The sequence below is a fragment of the Meleagris gallopavo genome, chromosome 3 (genome assembly GCF_905368555.1).
Source record: "Meleagris gallopavo chromosome 3, MGAL_WU_HG_1.1, whole genome shotgun sequence".
In the NCBI taxonomy this organism is placed as follows: domain Eukaryota; kingdom Metazoa; phylum Chordata; class Aves; order Galliformes; family Phasianidae; genus Meleagris; species Meleagris gallopavo.
Window position 1 is genome coordinate 1,099,260 of NC_139406.1, and position 13,997 is coordinate 1,113,256.

The 13,997-nt window shown below is 38.5% G+C and overlaps 1 protein-coding gene across 6 annotated transcripts in view; it reads left to right on the plus strand.

Moving 5' to 3' along the window:
• Nucleotides 1–13,997, plus strand: part of EZH2 (enhancer of zeste 2 polycomb repressive complex 2 subunit) — a 44,180-nt gene extending 30,183 nt beyond the window's left edge. For all 6 annotated transcript variants that reach the window (XM_010708233.4, XM_010708234.4, XM_010708235.4 and 3 more), the window contains 11 exons: nucleotides 916–1,156; nucleotides 1,551–1,720; nucleotides 2,112–2,206; nucleotides 7,398–7,438; nucleotides 8,508–8,633; nucleotides 10,186–10,364; nucleotides 11,165–11,260; nucleotides 11,754–11,835; nucleotides 12,583–12,663; nucleotides 12,774–12,858; nucleotides 13,574–13,997. In XM_010708233.4, coding sequence (XP_010706535.1) covers nucleotides 916–1,156; nucleotides 1,551–1,720; nucleotides 2,112–2,206; nucleotides 7,398–7,438; nucleotides 8,508–8,633; nucleotides 10,186–10,364; nucleotides 11,165–11,260; nucleotides 11,754–11,835; nucleotides 12,583–12,663; nucleotides 12,774–12,858; nucleotides 13,574–13,634 — 1,257 coding nt within the window. In that variant the 3' untranslated portion in view covers nucleotides 13,635–13,997. The remainder of the gene's footprint in view (nucleotides 1–915; nucleotides 1,157–1,550; nucleotides 1,721–2,111; nucleotides 2,207–7,397; nucleotides 7,439–8,507; nucleotides 8,634–10,185; nucleotides 10,365–11,164; nucleotides 11,261–11,753; nucleotides 11,836–12,582; nucleotides 12,664–12,773; nucleotides 12,859–13,573) is intronic.

Sequence of the window (13,997 nt, forward strand, 5' to 3'; positions counted from 1 at the left end):
ATTTCTTGTAAGTACACCAAGCTGCATGTGTGTGTTAGGATGTGCTGTGTATGTGAACATGCTTGTACCTGTAGGCTGCTTGCAGTCAGATGTGTCATCTTCAGTTTTTGTGAAAAAAGTGTTAGTCACAAAATGGATGTTTGAGTAGGAATAACTTTCAACTCTGTTAGATGTAGCCTGATATACTTGTAAGGAGGTAGGATCATTCCCTACTAATAGTGTGTTGCTGCCCTTGTGTCCAATCTAGTCAAAGAATTGGGTTTTGCAGACTTAACTCTCTCATAAGTTGCCTATCAACTGAAAATTGGACAGACTTAGTTTGCTGAAGAAGGGTTATTGCCAGAATCTGTCTTTTAAGGAGCACATGATTTAAACTGACAAGGGGAAACGGTTTAAAAACAAACAAAAAAACTCATACTTCCCCTAAATGAAACTACATGTCTAATCTTCTAATGTAAAAACTTGCTATATCTTATCATACTCTTTTCACTGCAAAACAAATGACCATACTGGTGGTCTTTTGAAAATGCAGAATGCTTATTGTTTAGATGCCATGTGCAAAAAGAGTTCTTGTGTTTTGGAGAGACTCTGTGGAACATTCACACTACTTCTGTCACCTAGGAAGGTGAGAACTTACTACTGAACAAATTACTTTTTTACTTTGCAGTGAAAGTGAAAATGGAGCTGGAATAAATACTTGGTAAATGTAGATTTATCATTACTATCATGAACATGAATGCTTCTGATGTTAACTTGAATGTGGAGAGACCTTAAATGGCATCAATGTTATGGGTAAATTAGCTGGGATTTGCATACATGATTAAATTTATAGAATAATATGCAGGTATCCCATACCTCAGGCAACAGGTGGAAACGCTCCTAAACTTCTAATGAAAATCAGTGTGTTGTTTTTAGGAAGGTGCAAAGGAGTTTGCAGCTGCCCTGACTGCTGAGCGTATAAAGACACCACCAAAGCGCCCAGGTGGCCGCCGGAGGGGAAGACTTCCAAACAACACCAGCAGACCTAGCACACCAACAATAAATGTGTTGGAATCAAAAGACACAGACAGTGACAGAGAAGCTGGAACGGAAACTGGAGGAGAAAACAATGATAAAGAGGAAGAAGAAAAGAAAGATGAAACATCCAGTTCCTCTGGTAAGGCTAGTCAAAAATTATGCTTAGCTCGACAGGGTGAATCCACCTCCTGCAAAGCAATTTTAGAAACAAGGTGTTTGAAACATTTGGAAATCAGTGAAAAGGCAGAGTAACGACGAGTTTCACAGATCTCTGTAACAAAATGTCCAGATTAACTTAGTTTAGAAATTAGATCTGTAAGTTTAACAGCCAGTGTTACCTAGTTCTGGACTTCAAGAGCTGGGTGAAAGCTGCTGTTTTGTTGTAGTGCTTAAATAAATAAAGCCAACAGAACTCTGGGCTACTCTTTAACTGCAGTTACATAGGTAGGTTATATGATGTTTTTAAAGGCTATAGAAACTCCCTGAAATATAACCTTATGTTGATTCATACTTTAAATGATTCTTTATTACAGAAGCAAATTCTAGGTGTCAGACACCAATAAAGATGAAGCCAAATATTGAGCCTCCAGAGAACGTGGAGTGGAGTGGTGCAGAAGCCTCAATGTTTAGAGTTCTTATTGGCACTTATTATGACAACTTCTGTGCAATCGCCAGACTAATTGGGACCAAAACATGCAGACAGGTAAGGAGGGAAGTGATTACTGAGGATGATAGTGTTTTACTTTTGAAACCTGAAGTACAGTAGTATTACGGTAGTATTAATTATTAATTAATAGTATTAATTACTGAAATAGAAAAGTAATTTCTTTGGTTTTCCCAAGAAGGTGATGATCCAGAATTCATGCTACAATTGTACAGAAGTTAATTTAATTTAAAAACAGATGTAAAACTTTCAAGAGGCTTACTTATAGGTAGAGTATCTATTCCACAATGACAAAAATCATCAACCTTACAGATCCATATTTTCTGTATGTTTAAGATGTTGATTGGAGGAAATAGTAATACTGTAGAAAATGAGCAACTTTCTACTAGTGAGAGATTTATCATGGATGTATTCTGGTATCTCTTGTTAGGTGTATGAGTTTAGAGTAAAAGAATCTAGTATTATTGCTCCGGTCCCTGCTGAAGATGTTGACACTCCTCCCAGAAAGAAGAAAAGGAAACACAGGTAAATCTGTTACTAAATGCCCTTTGCATAACAGAAAACTGGAGATAGAGGAGATCTGAACAGAAGCTATTTTGAAGAAATAGTCATCCATATCCTTCCTTTTCTTTTCAAAAACAAAATTTGCTGCAATAAAACACTTTTTTTTTTTTCTTTTTTCCCCAGACAAAAGCACTACCACATGGGGATGGGAAATGTTACACTTGCCTTCCCTCCTCCCCCTTTTTTAGCATCCTAAACAGACAGATTCTTGAAGGTTTATGCTGCAAATAATCAAAGTGTAGTTTGGAAATACTCTTCTATATGGCTGGTTACAATATTCAAGAAATGTCAATGGATTTTGAAGGAATAAATATTAAATTTACAAGCATTATACCGGTATTAAATAATGACATATTATTTTTCAAATTAAACCTATGTTTTTTATGTTGAAATGTATTGAATCAAAAGATTCAGATGATCATTAAGAAAAAAAAATTAACTGTAGGATAGCTTTTTGAGGGACACAGCAGGAATTCCCTTGTTACAATGAGCTGCATTATCAACTACAGCTTCAATTGAAGAAATAGGTTAATAGACTCTTAAGTGCAGCTTCACTTTTAATAATAAGCTTCAATTAAGTACAAAATAAAGCTGTATGTTGAGCCAGAAAGACCTTCTAAAACAATTCCTGTTGAAACTTTAAACTTACTACCTACTGTCAGTGAAATGTAATTTTCTTTGGGAATGCTGAGGTTCAAAAAACAAAACTCAGGGTTATGATCATTTTTATTCTAGGGATAAGAAAATAGGAGATAAATAAATAACTGACTGAAAGTTAGCAAGAACTTTTTATTTTTACAAGGAATAAGTATGCTTTTTTTCAATGTTTCTTATTTTCCCCTTCATCTTTCTTACCTTCCCCTTGCTCATTCTTCCTGTTCTTCCAGTAATTCTAGGTATCTTTATTATTTCCAGCCTTAGTGAAATTCCTAATGTTGATTTAAAAACTGATGGTGGAGTAGAATGTTTCTGTTTTGTAGTGCAGAAACAGCTGATGTAAGCTAAGAAAAAAAATCTACTGAGCATCTGGAAGGAATCGTCTGTTCTGAGCAAAACTTACTGATTTAATATGGCACATTTTTCAAGTTTGGGGGCATTTGCTGGGCTTGGTTTTTTAAATCTGGAGTTAATAGCTACAGTGCAAGCTCAGAATATGCAGCTGGGAATTAGCTTACTTTCAGGTTCTTGCAAATTGCTATGAAAATAATGCCACTATATCTGTTTCTAAAGTGCAACTAAAAGGCTCAAGTGCTCTTTGAAGCTGAAATTGATTGTACAGGTAGCACAGTGACATTGTTTTTGGAGGAGTTTTGAGTCTTTTGTATAAAATAAGAGGTCATGTGCCAGCGTGTGGAGTTTCTTGATATTTTATTCCTACTAGCTGCAACAAACAGGTCTTGTGTGACAGTAATTTGATTTTGAAATGCCTTTCAATTTTTTTCCTCTTCCTTCACTGAAAGGTAAAAAAAAAAAAAAAAAAAAAACTTTTTTCCTTTAGTTTCATAGAATGTGGCAATCAAGTAATATCTGTTCAGTGCCCAGCAGCCTTTCAGAAAGGAAAAGCGTTCAGTCCATGTACACAGGAGCATAATCTGAGCACGGTGTGAACATGTCACACAGCTGGGATGACTGGGAAAACCACCTGCGAGTCTTTCTGCTGCTTGTTCTGTTTGAGTTTATCCAGTCCTGGAGTAAATCCAGTTCTGGGAGGACCAGTGTCCTGTCCTTTGCTCTTCACCGTTGCAAGAGTCTGATCTGTGCTTTTACCTGTGCTCATGAGGTGCATAGCCTTTGAGGAAAGGCAGCATTCACCGAGGAGAAAAGCAGTTGCAGATGGCTTAGTTAATGGCCTTTTCTCTCTGATTTGACAGCTGATTCTCTTAAGACTTGACTTCAGCATGCATATAGTATCATTAAAGTGAAAATTCTAACCTTGCGAGTGAAACTGCTACTGTTAGCTGAATGACACGTCTCCCATGCCATCTTCTACCCATATAGGTATACTGAACAACTAGTTGGTGTGACTGCACCCGTCGTGGATAGTAAATAATACTCTCTCCCTCCATCCAGTGTCTTTTTAGTTAGATAGCTGGAGTAAGACTGATCAAGAACCAGAAAAAAGCTTTTTATAAAGTGGTTTCTAGAGATGGAGTTTGTGTTAACTTTCCTTGGCTGGACTAATAAGTATTTTGCATAGGAAATAGACAATAGAAAAGCCTAAGAGAACAAAAAATGCAGAAAGCATGGTTATGTGCTGAAAGAAGGGTACTTTGTTCATTCTCTTATGTATTTGTTCTTCCTTGGCTAGGAGCTGACTTACATGCTTGCTTTAACTAATTGGCACTTTTTCCCATGGGTTGATAAGAATCTGATTGTAGTGTCATATAATGCTGCTGCTTGATTTTTTTTTTCTCTCCCTCTCCTCTCTCATCCTCTATTCAGATGTGAGTTTACTTAGTAAGCTTTATTTGAAAGTACTTTTTCTCCACTTTTCTCCTCTTTCATCCTGCTTTCCCTACCTTCCCCCAGACTGCTGCATGTGCCTAAGCAGCTTTATACAATTCTGTATGTTTATGGTACAAAGATGTATGGCAGCAGAGAAGAACGTGAATATTTTTGACAACTGCTGTCATAGTGCTTCTGGAAATGCTTGCTTTCAAAACTGGCTTTCAAGCAGATATCAGTACCAGATGTATACAAATCCACCTGTTTGCTTGGAAATCTGCCACTGAGTTTACAGGTTTTTTTTTTTTCTGTAACATTATGTTGCAAGCTCTTTCTCAACCATCTTCTTGCCTTGACTTCCTAGTTCATGAGATCAGATCTTCTCTTCTGATAGAGATAGCAAATTAGAGGGTAGATGCAAGACATCAGTCCATTTCTGATGTGATACTTAGACTTCAACTTCGTGGACTAGTAAGGGGAGCATACAGCTCTTCCTGACAGACCTTAAGAGTTACGAGAAAATGGATGTCGTGTTTGATTTTGCCAGTCAAACTTATCTAGTTGGAAATTAGTGTTGGCAGCTTCGTGCTGCCATCTGCCACTTCCCTCGAGTCACGATCGCGCTGCACGCAAGCCTTGTTCATTTCTTGCCAGGATCTCTGACACCAGTCGCTGTTAGGGGAGCAGCAAATGATGCCTTTGTCATTGTGACTTCCATACTGATTTCTGTACTGATCCTGGTTGTTAGTATTCTGAACTTACGGTTGACGATGATCTTTGTCATATTCAGATGGCCACTTTGCCATAAAACCAGAAAGTCCTAGCTGGCAACTAGTCAGCAGGTGGCATTTTACACTAAGGTGTTAGGATAGTTGTACGGGAACTGTTGAGTCATGGCCTGAACCACTGATTGATCACCTGGCGGAAGGACGAGTCTGCCCTGGGAGTACAGGGAAGGCAATTCAGCTGTGAAACCCGAAGGGGTGGAGCCTGGCTCACCTCTCCTAGACCCTGCTGAAGGGCTGACTGCCACTGGAGGGATCTCCAGAAAGAGATCCTTCCCCTTTGTGGACTTCTCCCCTGTGAGCCTAGATCTTTGGAGACAGGTGAGCAGTCCCTTTTCCTTCCCTTGTAACAACTTTCTATTGTGTTAGTGCCTCTGTCGTTACGCCTCCTGCATCAACTTCCCATCGTGTCGATTTTTCTGACTGTTATAGATAGTGCTTAACTTGAAATAAATATTCATATTAATTGCTAATGGAATAATGCTTTAAGGAGTGTATTCACGGAAAGCTCTGAAGGGTTTATCATGCTTTTTGGGAAGGATTTGTTTAAAAGCTATGTGTTTTCTACATTTGCCAAAAGCCAGCCAGCAAAAAAAGAAAAAGTTTGATGCGCATTAGACTAATTTAAGTCAAAATTGCACTCATATCAGAGCCTTCTTTGGAAGAGTCGATGTTCACAAATATATGCTGGCACCTTTTTTCTTTTTTTTCTTTCCTCTTCTAGAGCAAACCACTCTTGATAAGAATGTCATCTACTTCTTGTAGTGTTTCATATCTCTGGTGGGTGGTCTTTGGTCCTGTGCCCTGTCCACAGCTTCAGTAGCCTGGATAAGTCTGCCACTGTGTATGGCAGGAAGGTGCAGCACACCACTGAATTAAAGTAGAAATTGAGACAATGGATTTACAAAATAAAGTACTGTGTAAAAATTTCAAGCTGAGGTGGTGCAGTGGGAGATTCAGAAGACAGACTTTTTAAATATTACTTTCTTTACAGATTTTTTTTTTTAGTATTACTGAAATTCAAGTGCTAACAAAAATGCATATAATTGAACAAACCTTAAGAAACATCAATTTCTGCTTTAGAGCTAGTGAAACTTTCTGTCTAGCATGTGTTTGTTACCTAAGGCCAGACAGATACTTTTTCTTGATTCCTTGCTCCTGAAACTTGCAATCTCCAAAATAAAGGAGTAATCATGGCTTACAAGTACAGTGAGCTATGTTGTGGTAAGCAAAAGCATGCTATATTTCAACAGACATACATTCCACCTTTTCCTAGCCTCTGCCCCGAAGCAAACTGGCAAAAGCACTGCTTAGGCAATGTAACAGGGAAAGAGAATGCTGAAGGACAGTTTTAAGGCTTTAAGAGAGGTATGTAAGGCATACAAAGTTTGAAGCAGAAGGGAAATGGCTTAGCACTGTGATCCTGTTGGAGATTAGCAGATAAAGGGTGATACCTGGCCATGATCTTGAGGAGACTGCTGGTTGAGTCTCCAGTCCCATGAAGAAAACAGCTGTGAGAATTTCACTCCTCTATTCAGATGTGCCTCTGCAATTCAGTATACTTCCTTCTGCTGCTGCCTGCTTCAGTGCTTTCCTATTTGCAGGTTTTCCTTAAAAGCCAGATGAATTTAAGCCCAGGGCTGGGTAGATGCTGCTTGTCTGTGCAATCTTGGGACTAGTGCAATGCTGAGGGGGGCGGGGGGCACGATTAGTCTGCAGTGTTGGTACAGTCAGCTCCAAGGAACTGGAACAAGGTGCTTCTGCTGCAACCAATTCTGTGGGTCTAGCAGACATTTCTGTTACCAGAAACTTGCCCATTTTAAATCAAACATGGGTACAAGATGCAGAGGACTTTCCCAGCCCACTGCAGGTGGAGTGGAGTTCCTGTCAACTTTCTTGTGTTTGTTTTGTGTTTTTTGCAGGTTGTGGGCTGCTCATTGCAGAAAGATACAGCTGAAAAAGGGTTAGCATCTTTCCATTCAATTTATGTCCTGAACTTTTAAGATCCTACTATTGTTTTTTTTCGGTTTGGGTTTTGTTGTTTTTTTTTTCCCGTTTTCAATTTTAGGCCATTATATACTTTCTGTAGGGAGCTAGAGATAAAGCAAGCTCTCATTAGAGATACAGTAGAGGTAAAAGGTATCAATTGATTTATATAACTGTTTGGAAATAGTCTGTGTAACTCAGAAGGAGGCTGAATTAACAACTTCTCTTAGCATGTGCTCATAAAGTATGGAAAACAGCATTAGGAGCTGCAGTAAAAAGCAGCATTTGCCTTTAAAAAGAAAAAAACTTAAAAAAATTTGTTGAGAACAGTTTGGGGCTTGTAACAACACTAAAAAATTGATTCTTTCCCCTTTCTCGTTGCTGACGGATCATTTTTGCAAACACAACAAATGCTCAGTGCAATTAACAGGAAACATAATCTATATAGCACCAAATTCTCTTCACTGCTTTACACATAAAGCTAGACTTTGCTCCAACAGTCCCTTCTAGCCTGTAAGATGTTGACTTTGTCTGGATTAGAAAATTGGCTTTGGAAAGCTTGGTATTGTAATGGATGGGTGTTACTTTGCCCACGTGTCTGTTTTAAAGTCGATTGTTTGTTCCTCAAGTGTAAAAATGACTTAATGACTTGGAGCATTTGAGCAAATTTATTTTGCTAGATAAAAACAGTGTTACTCTAGCACATGTTTACACAGGAAATTACACTATTGTAGCTTCATTTTTTGGTTTTCCACAATAGAGAGTGTTCAGCTCTGAGTACACTTAAGCAGCTGAGTAATGGGAAGAATAAGATGCACGAAGAAGCGAGCAACTAGTGGTATCAAGCACCTAACTAATATTACATTTTTTTTCTAAACACACACCTCCCTTCTTTCCCCTCCCACCACTGATGGTAGAACTGGGTCTGTTTGGTTTTGGGCTTTCTCAGTTAAGGGGACTTCAAGGGAATTTCTGCTTTAAACAATGAGGGGAACTGCACGTTGTTTGCACCTTTCATTATTAAAAATGTTGCAATTTTTATTCAGATGGTTCATCAAATCATGTTTACAACTATCAGCCATGTGATCATCCACGCCAGCCTTGTGACAGCTCATGCCCTTGTGTTATTGCTCAAAACTTCTGTGAGAAGTTTTGTCAGTGCAGCTCAGAATGTAAGTAAAAGTAGAAAACTTACCTATAAGCTTTTCTCACTGTTTCAGTATCTTTGCTAGCACTCTGTCTCCCCTGCAGGCAGTGTTTGTGAGAGCTGTAAGCAGTGTCAAACAGTTGAAATGAAAGCACGTGTTCCAGTTAAGTTGGCCCTCTTAATTAGTCATTGAACAAAGTCAAAAGCAGATTGGACTTGAGGAAGAGTGAAGTAAAACTGGAGATGTTAAGGAGGTCTTGGGACTCCTCTGTCTCTACTAGTAGATGTTGTTTTCATTTCCCTCTCTTTGCTAGTCAGTTTGAAGAACATCTCTCAATCTTTTTTTTTCCTTTTGCTTGCCTCTTGAATTCAGGAAGGGAGAGGAGAAACTCTCCTCATTCAGCATTTTTGCCACTGAATAAAAACACAATCTTGGCTTGTGTGGTCTGTAATGGAAGCAATGCTTTTCCAAGCAGACATAGAATAGCTTTTACTGAAGAAAGATCTCTAACAGTTCTCCCAGAATTCTGCTTATTAATGGCTGTCATAAATATGTATCCATATGATGATTTATTGTGTAAGATGGTTCTGTTTAAGACCCATCACCTTTTAATTATTTGAGTTCCTGCTTACATCCCACCTGTGCATCTCTCCCAGCTGGACTGATGCTAGAGGTATTTTGAGCATAATTCTTTTTTTTGCTCCAAAACTAGCTCAGCATTTCTCAGTTCAGAACTACAATGGGCAGATTGCTTGGAGATCTTCTACTCCCTCTCTGCTGTGCTGAGCCTAATAACATATCCTTTTAAAAAAATGTCAGTGCTTGACAGATTGAATTCTGTGAATCAGCATTTCCTGATGCAAGTCTTTCCTGTTGGTATTCTTCCAGCCATCCCTGACCACAGCTGCAGGTCAGTCCTTGCAGTGGACATTGGCAGTAACTCTGCAGGGTCCATGCAGGTCCATTAGGGAAAATCTCCTCTGAAATTGTGGTCAGGCACTGTAATGGGCTGCCCAGACGGGTGATTGAGCCACCACTCCTGCCAGGTGCCCAAGAAATGTGGAGATAGGCCACTAAAGGCTTAGTGAGGAAATACTGGGGGTAGGCTGGATGATCTTAGAGGTCTCTTCCAACCTTAATGATTCTGTGAATTTATAGTAATTCACAGAATCACAGAATGGCCTGGCTTGGAAGGGACCTCAAGGATCACGAATCTCCAGCCCCTGCCACATGCAGGGCCACCAACCTCCCCATTTCATAGCAGCCCATCCAGACCTGGCCTTGAACACCTCCAGGGATGGACGGGGCATCCACAGCCTCTCTGGGCAGCTGTTCCAGCACCTCACCACTCTCATAGCAAAGAACTTCCCCTTGACATCCAACCCAAATCTTCCTCCTTCAACTTAAAACCACTTCCCCTTGTTTTTCATAATGTCCTATAAAGAAATCAATGGTTATGCTTCTTTTTAATTATTATTATTGTTTACTTTTTAATATCGATATACTGAAAGCTATACTGTTTTATTTTTACTTGGTACTTTTTCATACTTGCCTTTTTTAATCTATTCCTTTGTAGGCCAAAACAGATTTCCTGGATGTCGTTGTAAAGCACAATGCAACACTAAGCAGTGTCCATGTTACCTAGCTGTTCGTGAATGTGATCCTGATCTCTGTTTAACTTGTGGAGCAGCTGACCACTGGGACAGCAAAAATGTTTCTTGCAAGAACTGCAGCATTCAGAGAGGATCCAAAAAAGTACGCAGATAGTTACAGAACTATGTGCCTATTGCCTTTTGTCTTTTTTGAAGTGTTTCTGTATTTTCATACCAGAGGATAGAATTTCTTCAGCTTCATGGTTTCAAACAGGAAGAAATAAATCAAAGCAAGCAAAAAAAAAAAAAAAAAAAAAAAAAAAAAAAAAAAAAGGGAGGGGGGAGGTGGTGATGACAACAGGAAAACCCTCCAAACATACAAAAAACAAACGAGAAAAACAATCAACAGTAAAATCAGAAGGGGAGATAGCTGTCATCTATCTTACCTTGCTTATGTGTTACTTTTAAGCACTGTATATGTTTTAGCATTTTCCAATACCAAGTTAGGATTTCTTGTGTTTTCTGAAAAATGTTGTGGAAGGATCTCTTCTTTCTCACTCAGCCTTCACTTGTGATTTGCATATAGGCTGCAGTTTTGAAGGGTAGCTAGCTGCTGGTTCACTTTAGTACTGGCTTTAGTCATTAGTACTGGCTATTTCTTTGTTCACTTGATTGTAATGCACTTAACTTGTCTACCGAGTATCTCTGTGAAGCCTGTTCATCTCTGTTTGATATTTTAAAAACAAATAAATTCTTAATTCTACTCTGCAGCATCTTCTCACAAGTTGGCCAGTCAAACAATGAGTTAATCAGCATTATGCTCCTTCAGCAAACCTTTCTAGTCCGAAGTTCTTAATGTCTGTTTGTGCTTGTCAGTTAGAAAAATCCTTGTGTCAAGGTGGGGAGGGAAGGTCGATCTAAGCCAACCATGTCTGTTGTTTTTTTTTCATTCACCTCCCTCAGCACTTACTATTGGCACCTTCGGATGTGGCAGGCTGGGGAATTTTCATCAAAGATCCTGTACAGAAGAATGAATTCATCTCTGAATACTGTGGTGAGGTAAAGGACACCTCTGGTTATGTATGAACTTAATTGGTAAAGTTGTGTGTTAGAGACAATCTCTTGGTTCCAAACCAAGTTGATGTTGTTCTCTAGAGAGAGAGAGGTGATTGGCTAGGTATGTACTACTGCTGTTACAGGCTCCAAATGCAAGAGTTAAATGGTTGAAATGTCACCAAAAATTGAGGCTCTTGTGAGAATGAGTAATGGAGTGCCATTTTTAATCTTCAATGTGATTTTCACTAAAATTCAGTGAGCACTTCCATTAAATGTTATTCCATGGTAATAAAAAGAAATTGAAGATTTACGGAGTCTTCCTTTTTAAGATGAAAAGCGATTCTTTCTTCCTACTCTGAAAGAACTTACTCATGCTAAAAGCAAGCTGTATTGTTTGATAAATCTAGAATATTCTTCAGAATGTCTTGTTTTTTTAGCCTTAAGCTGTTACAGTTACAAAAGGGGAGAGGTGGTTTACAAGAACTATTTCTTTCAGATTATCTCTCAGGATGAGGCAGACAGAAGAGGAAAAGTATATGACAAGTACATGTGCAGCTTTCTGTTTAACTTGAATAATGGTATGTGTTTACTAGTCACAATCCTTGCAGCATAAATAAAATGTTTGTTCACAATATTCTTCAGCTCTGTTTTTTTGCTGGCAGTAGGTAAGACTATAAGCAGCTCTTTGTTCCACATCCTTTCCCAGCTATTTGCTGATTCCTAGTACTGAGAGCAGAGGGGATTTATGTAAATGATATTCAAGGAGATATTAGTGGAAGAGCCTATTAGTCAAGGCAGCTACAGACAATGATTTGAGAAACTGTAATTTTATTCCATGAAATACTTAGAAGCATTAGTAAACTAGCCTGAATTATTTGTCTTGCTAGGTATTATTTGAAATAATTTCACTGTGACTTAAATAGCAGTAAGTTGTGAAGGTAATTTTGTGTGCAGATGGGAAGCTGCTGCTGCTTGCAGGAAATAAGAAAACTATACTGTGTCAGTTATGGAATACAATAAATCATTTGAAAGAAAAGCTTTGCCTTCTGTAAGTGTTGGCTTAATGTATTTATGGAGCTTGCCCTTGTGGAGTAAAGGCAGAGAAGCTTCCAGTGGGAGCTACTGTGGCAGGAGATAAATGGGCTGCAGCGGGTGGGGCAGTAGGATCGTTCTGAGTTGCAGAATAATAAAGATGTGCCACCTCTTCAGTGTAGTTGAGCGGTTGTCTTTTCCAGCTGCTAAAATCTAAGCATATTAATCATTAAAAAATTACAGAGAAACTGTTTGTAGATGACCTTCCTATTGCTTATGGTTTTTACTCCTAGATTTTGTGGTTGATGCAACACGCAAGGGAAACAAGATTAGATTTGCAAACCATTCAGTAAATCCCAACTGCTATGCAAAAGGTATGTTTTATAGTTAGCTTTCATTTAACAATATTGTTAAATACGTTGTGGGATGTAAATATACATTTTATCAGTATTTACCTTAACGTGAGTTTGTTTCTTTTTAACAGTTATGATGGTTAATGGCGATCACAGAATAGGAATATTTGCTAAAAGAGCCATTCAGACTGGTGAAGAACTTTTCTTTGACTACAGGTTGGTAGATGTTTCCTCTAACTTCTTTTTATGACATGTTCAATTAGTTACCTGTACCTGCTTCCTGATAACTTCAGGTCTCAGCACCTTAGAGCAGTGAGAGGCAGTCCTCTGGCTACTTTATTTTCTTTTTTAATTGAGCAAAGCATTTGGCCAAGAGCCTTGTGAACTTGGAAAGGTGGCTTATATCAATAAAAGAAATGTAACTTAAGAAGGGAGACAGACTTTTGCATAATGTTTCCATGCAGATAAGCACAAAACTTTCTCTGGTACTTCCATAGATAAGCAGTACAGGTTGTTTCTATTATTATTCAGAAATGGGTAAGGAAAGCTTGTTTTATTACAGAGAAGCGCTTGCTAAGATAATCTTGCTAGAGGAGAACTTCACTGTCTAGTGAAAACAATACTACATAAGCCAATTTTGAGAAATGCCTTTATTGACCTTCAGCACTGAGTTCTAAACTGGAAGTGTGAAACTTTATGGGCTACTTACTCCCTTTTGGCTCAAGCTCCTCTAATAGCATTTCTTGAATGTTCAGCATTGTTCTGCATTTGCAAACTCACACAGGAAGTAAATTTCAGTGGTGAGGAAACTAGGGGAAGGCAGAAAGCATTCCAGACTGTGCTGTGTTATGTCAGAACAATGAAGCTGAAATGCTCCATGCTACTGCTCCAGTGATGCCCGTTTTAATTTTTGTTCTTATTTTTATTTCAGATATAGCCAAGCTGATGCCCTTAAGTATGTGGGTATAGAAAGAGAAATGGAAATCCCTTGACACCAGCTACCTCTTCTTATAAGCATACAGCTGCCTTATCTTCAGGAAAATCTAGTACTGTGGGCAATTTAAAAAAAAAAAAAAGCTATTTGAAATTCTGTGTTTGCAAAGTACTGTAACAGTAATTTATAGCAACCAATTTAAAAAAAAAAAAACAAAACTTTTTATTGCCTTCTCACCAGCTGCAGTGTTTTGTACCTATGACCTTTTGCAATAATGTGGTGTGGTGCATTTTTCAATCTTGAATAAATGATACTTGAACTTCTTCATTTTTATGGGAATGGAGTTGAAATGCTGTTTTAGCCAGTTCTCAAAACTTAATTTCTAAATAAAGGCAGTACATACTTGCCTAGTTCTGTTCAA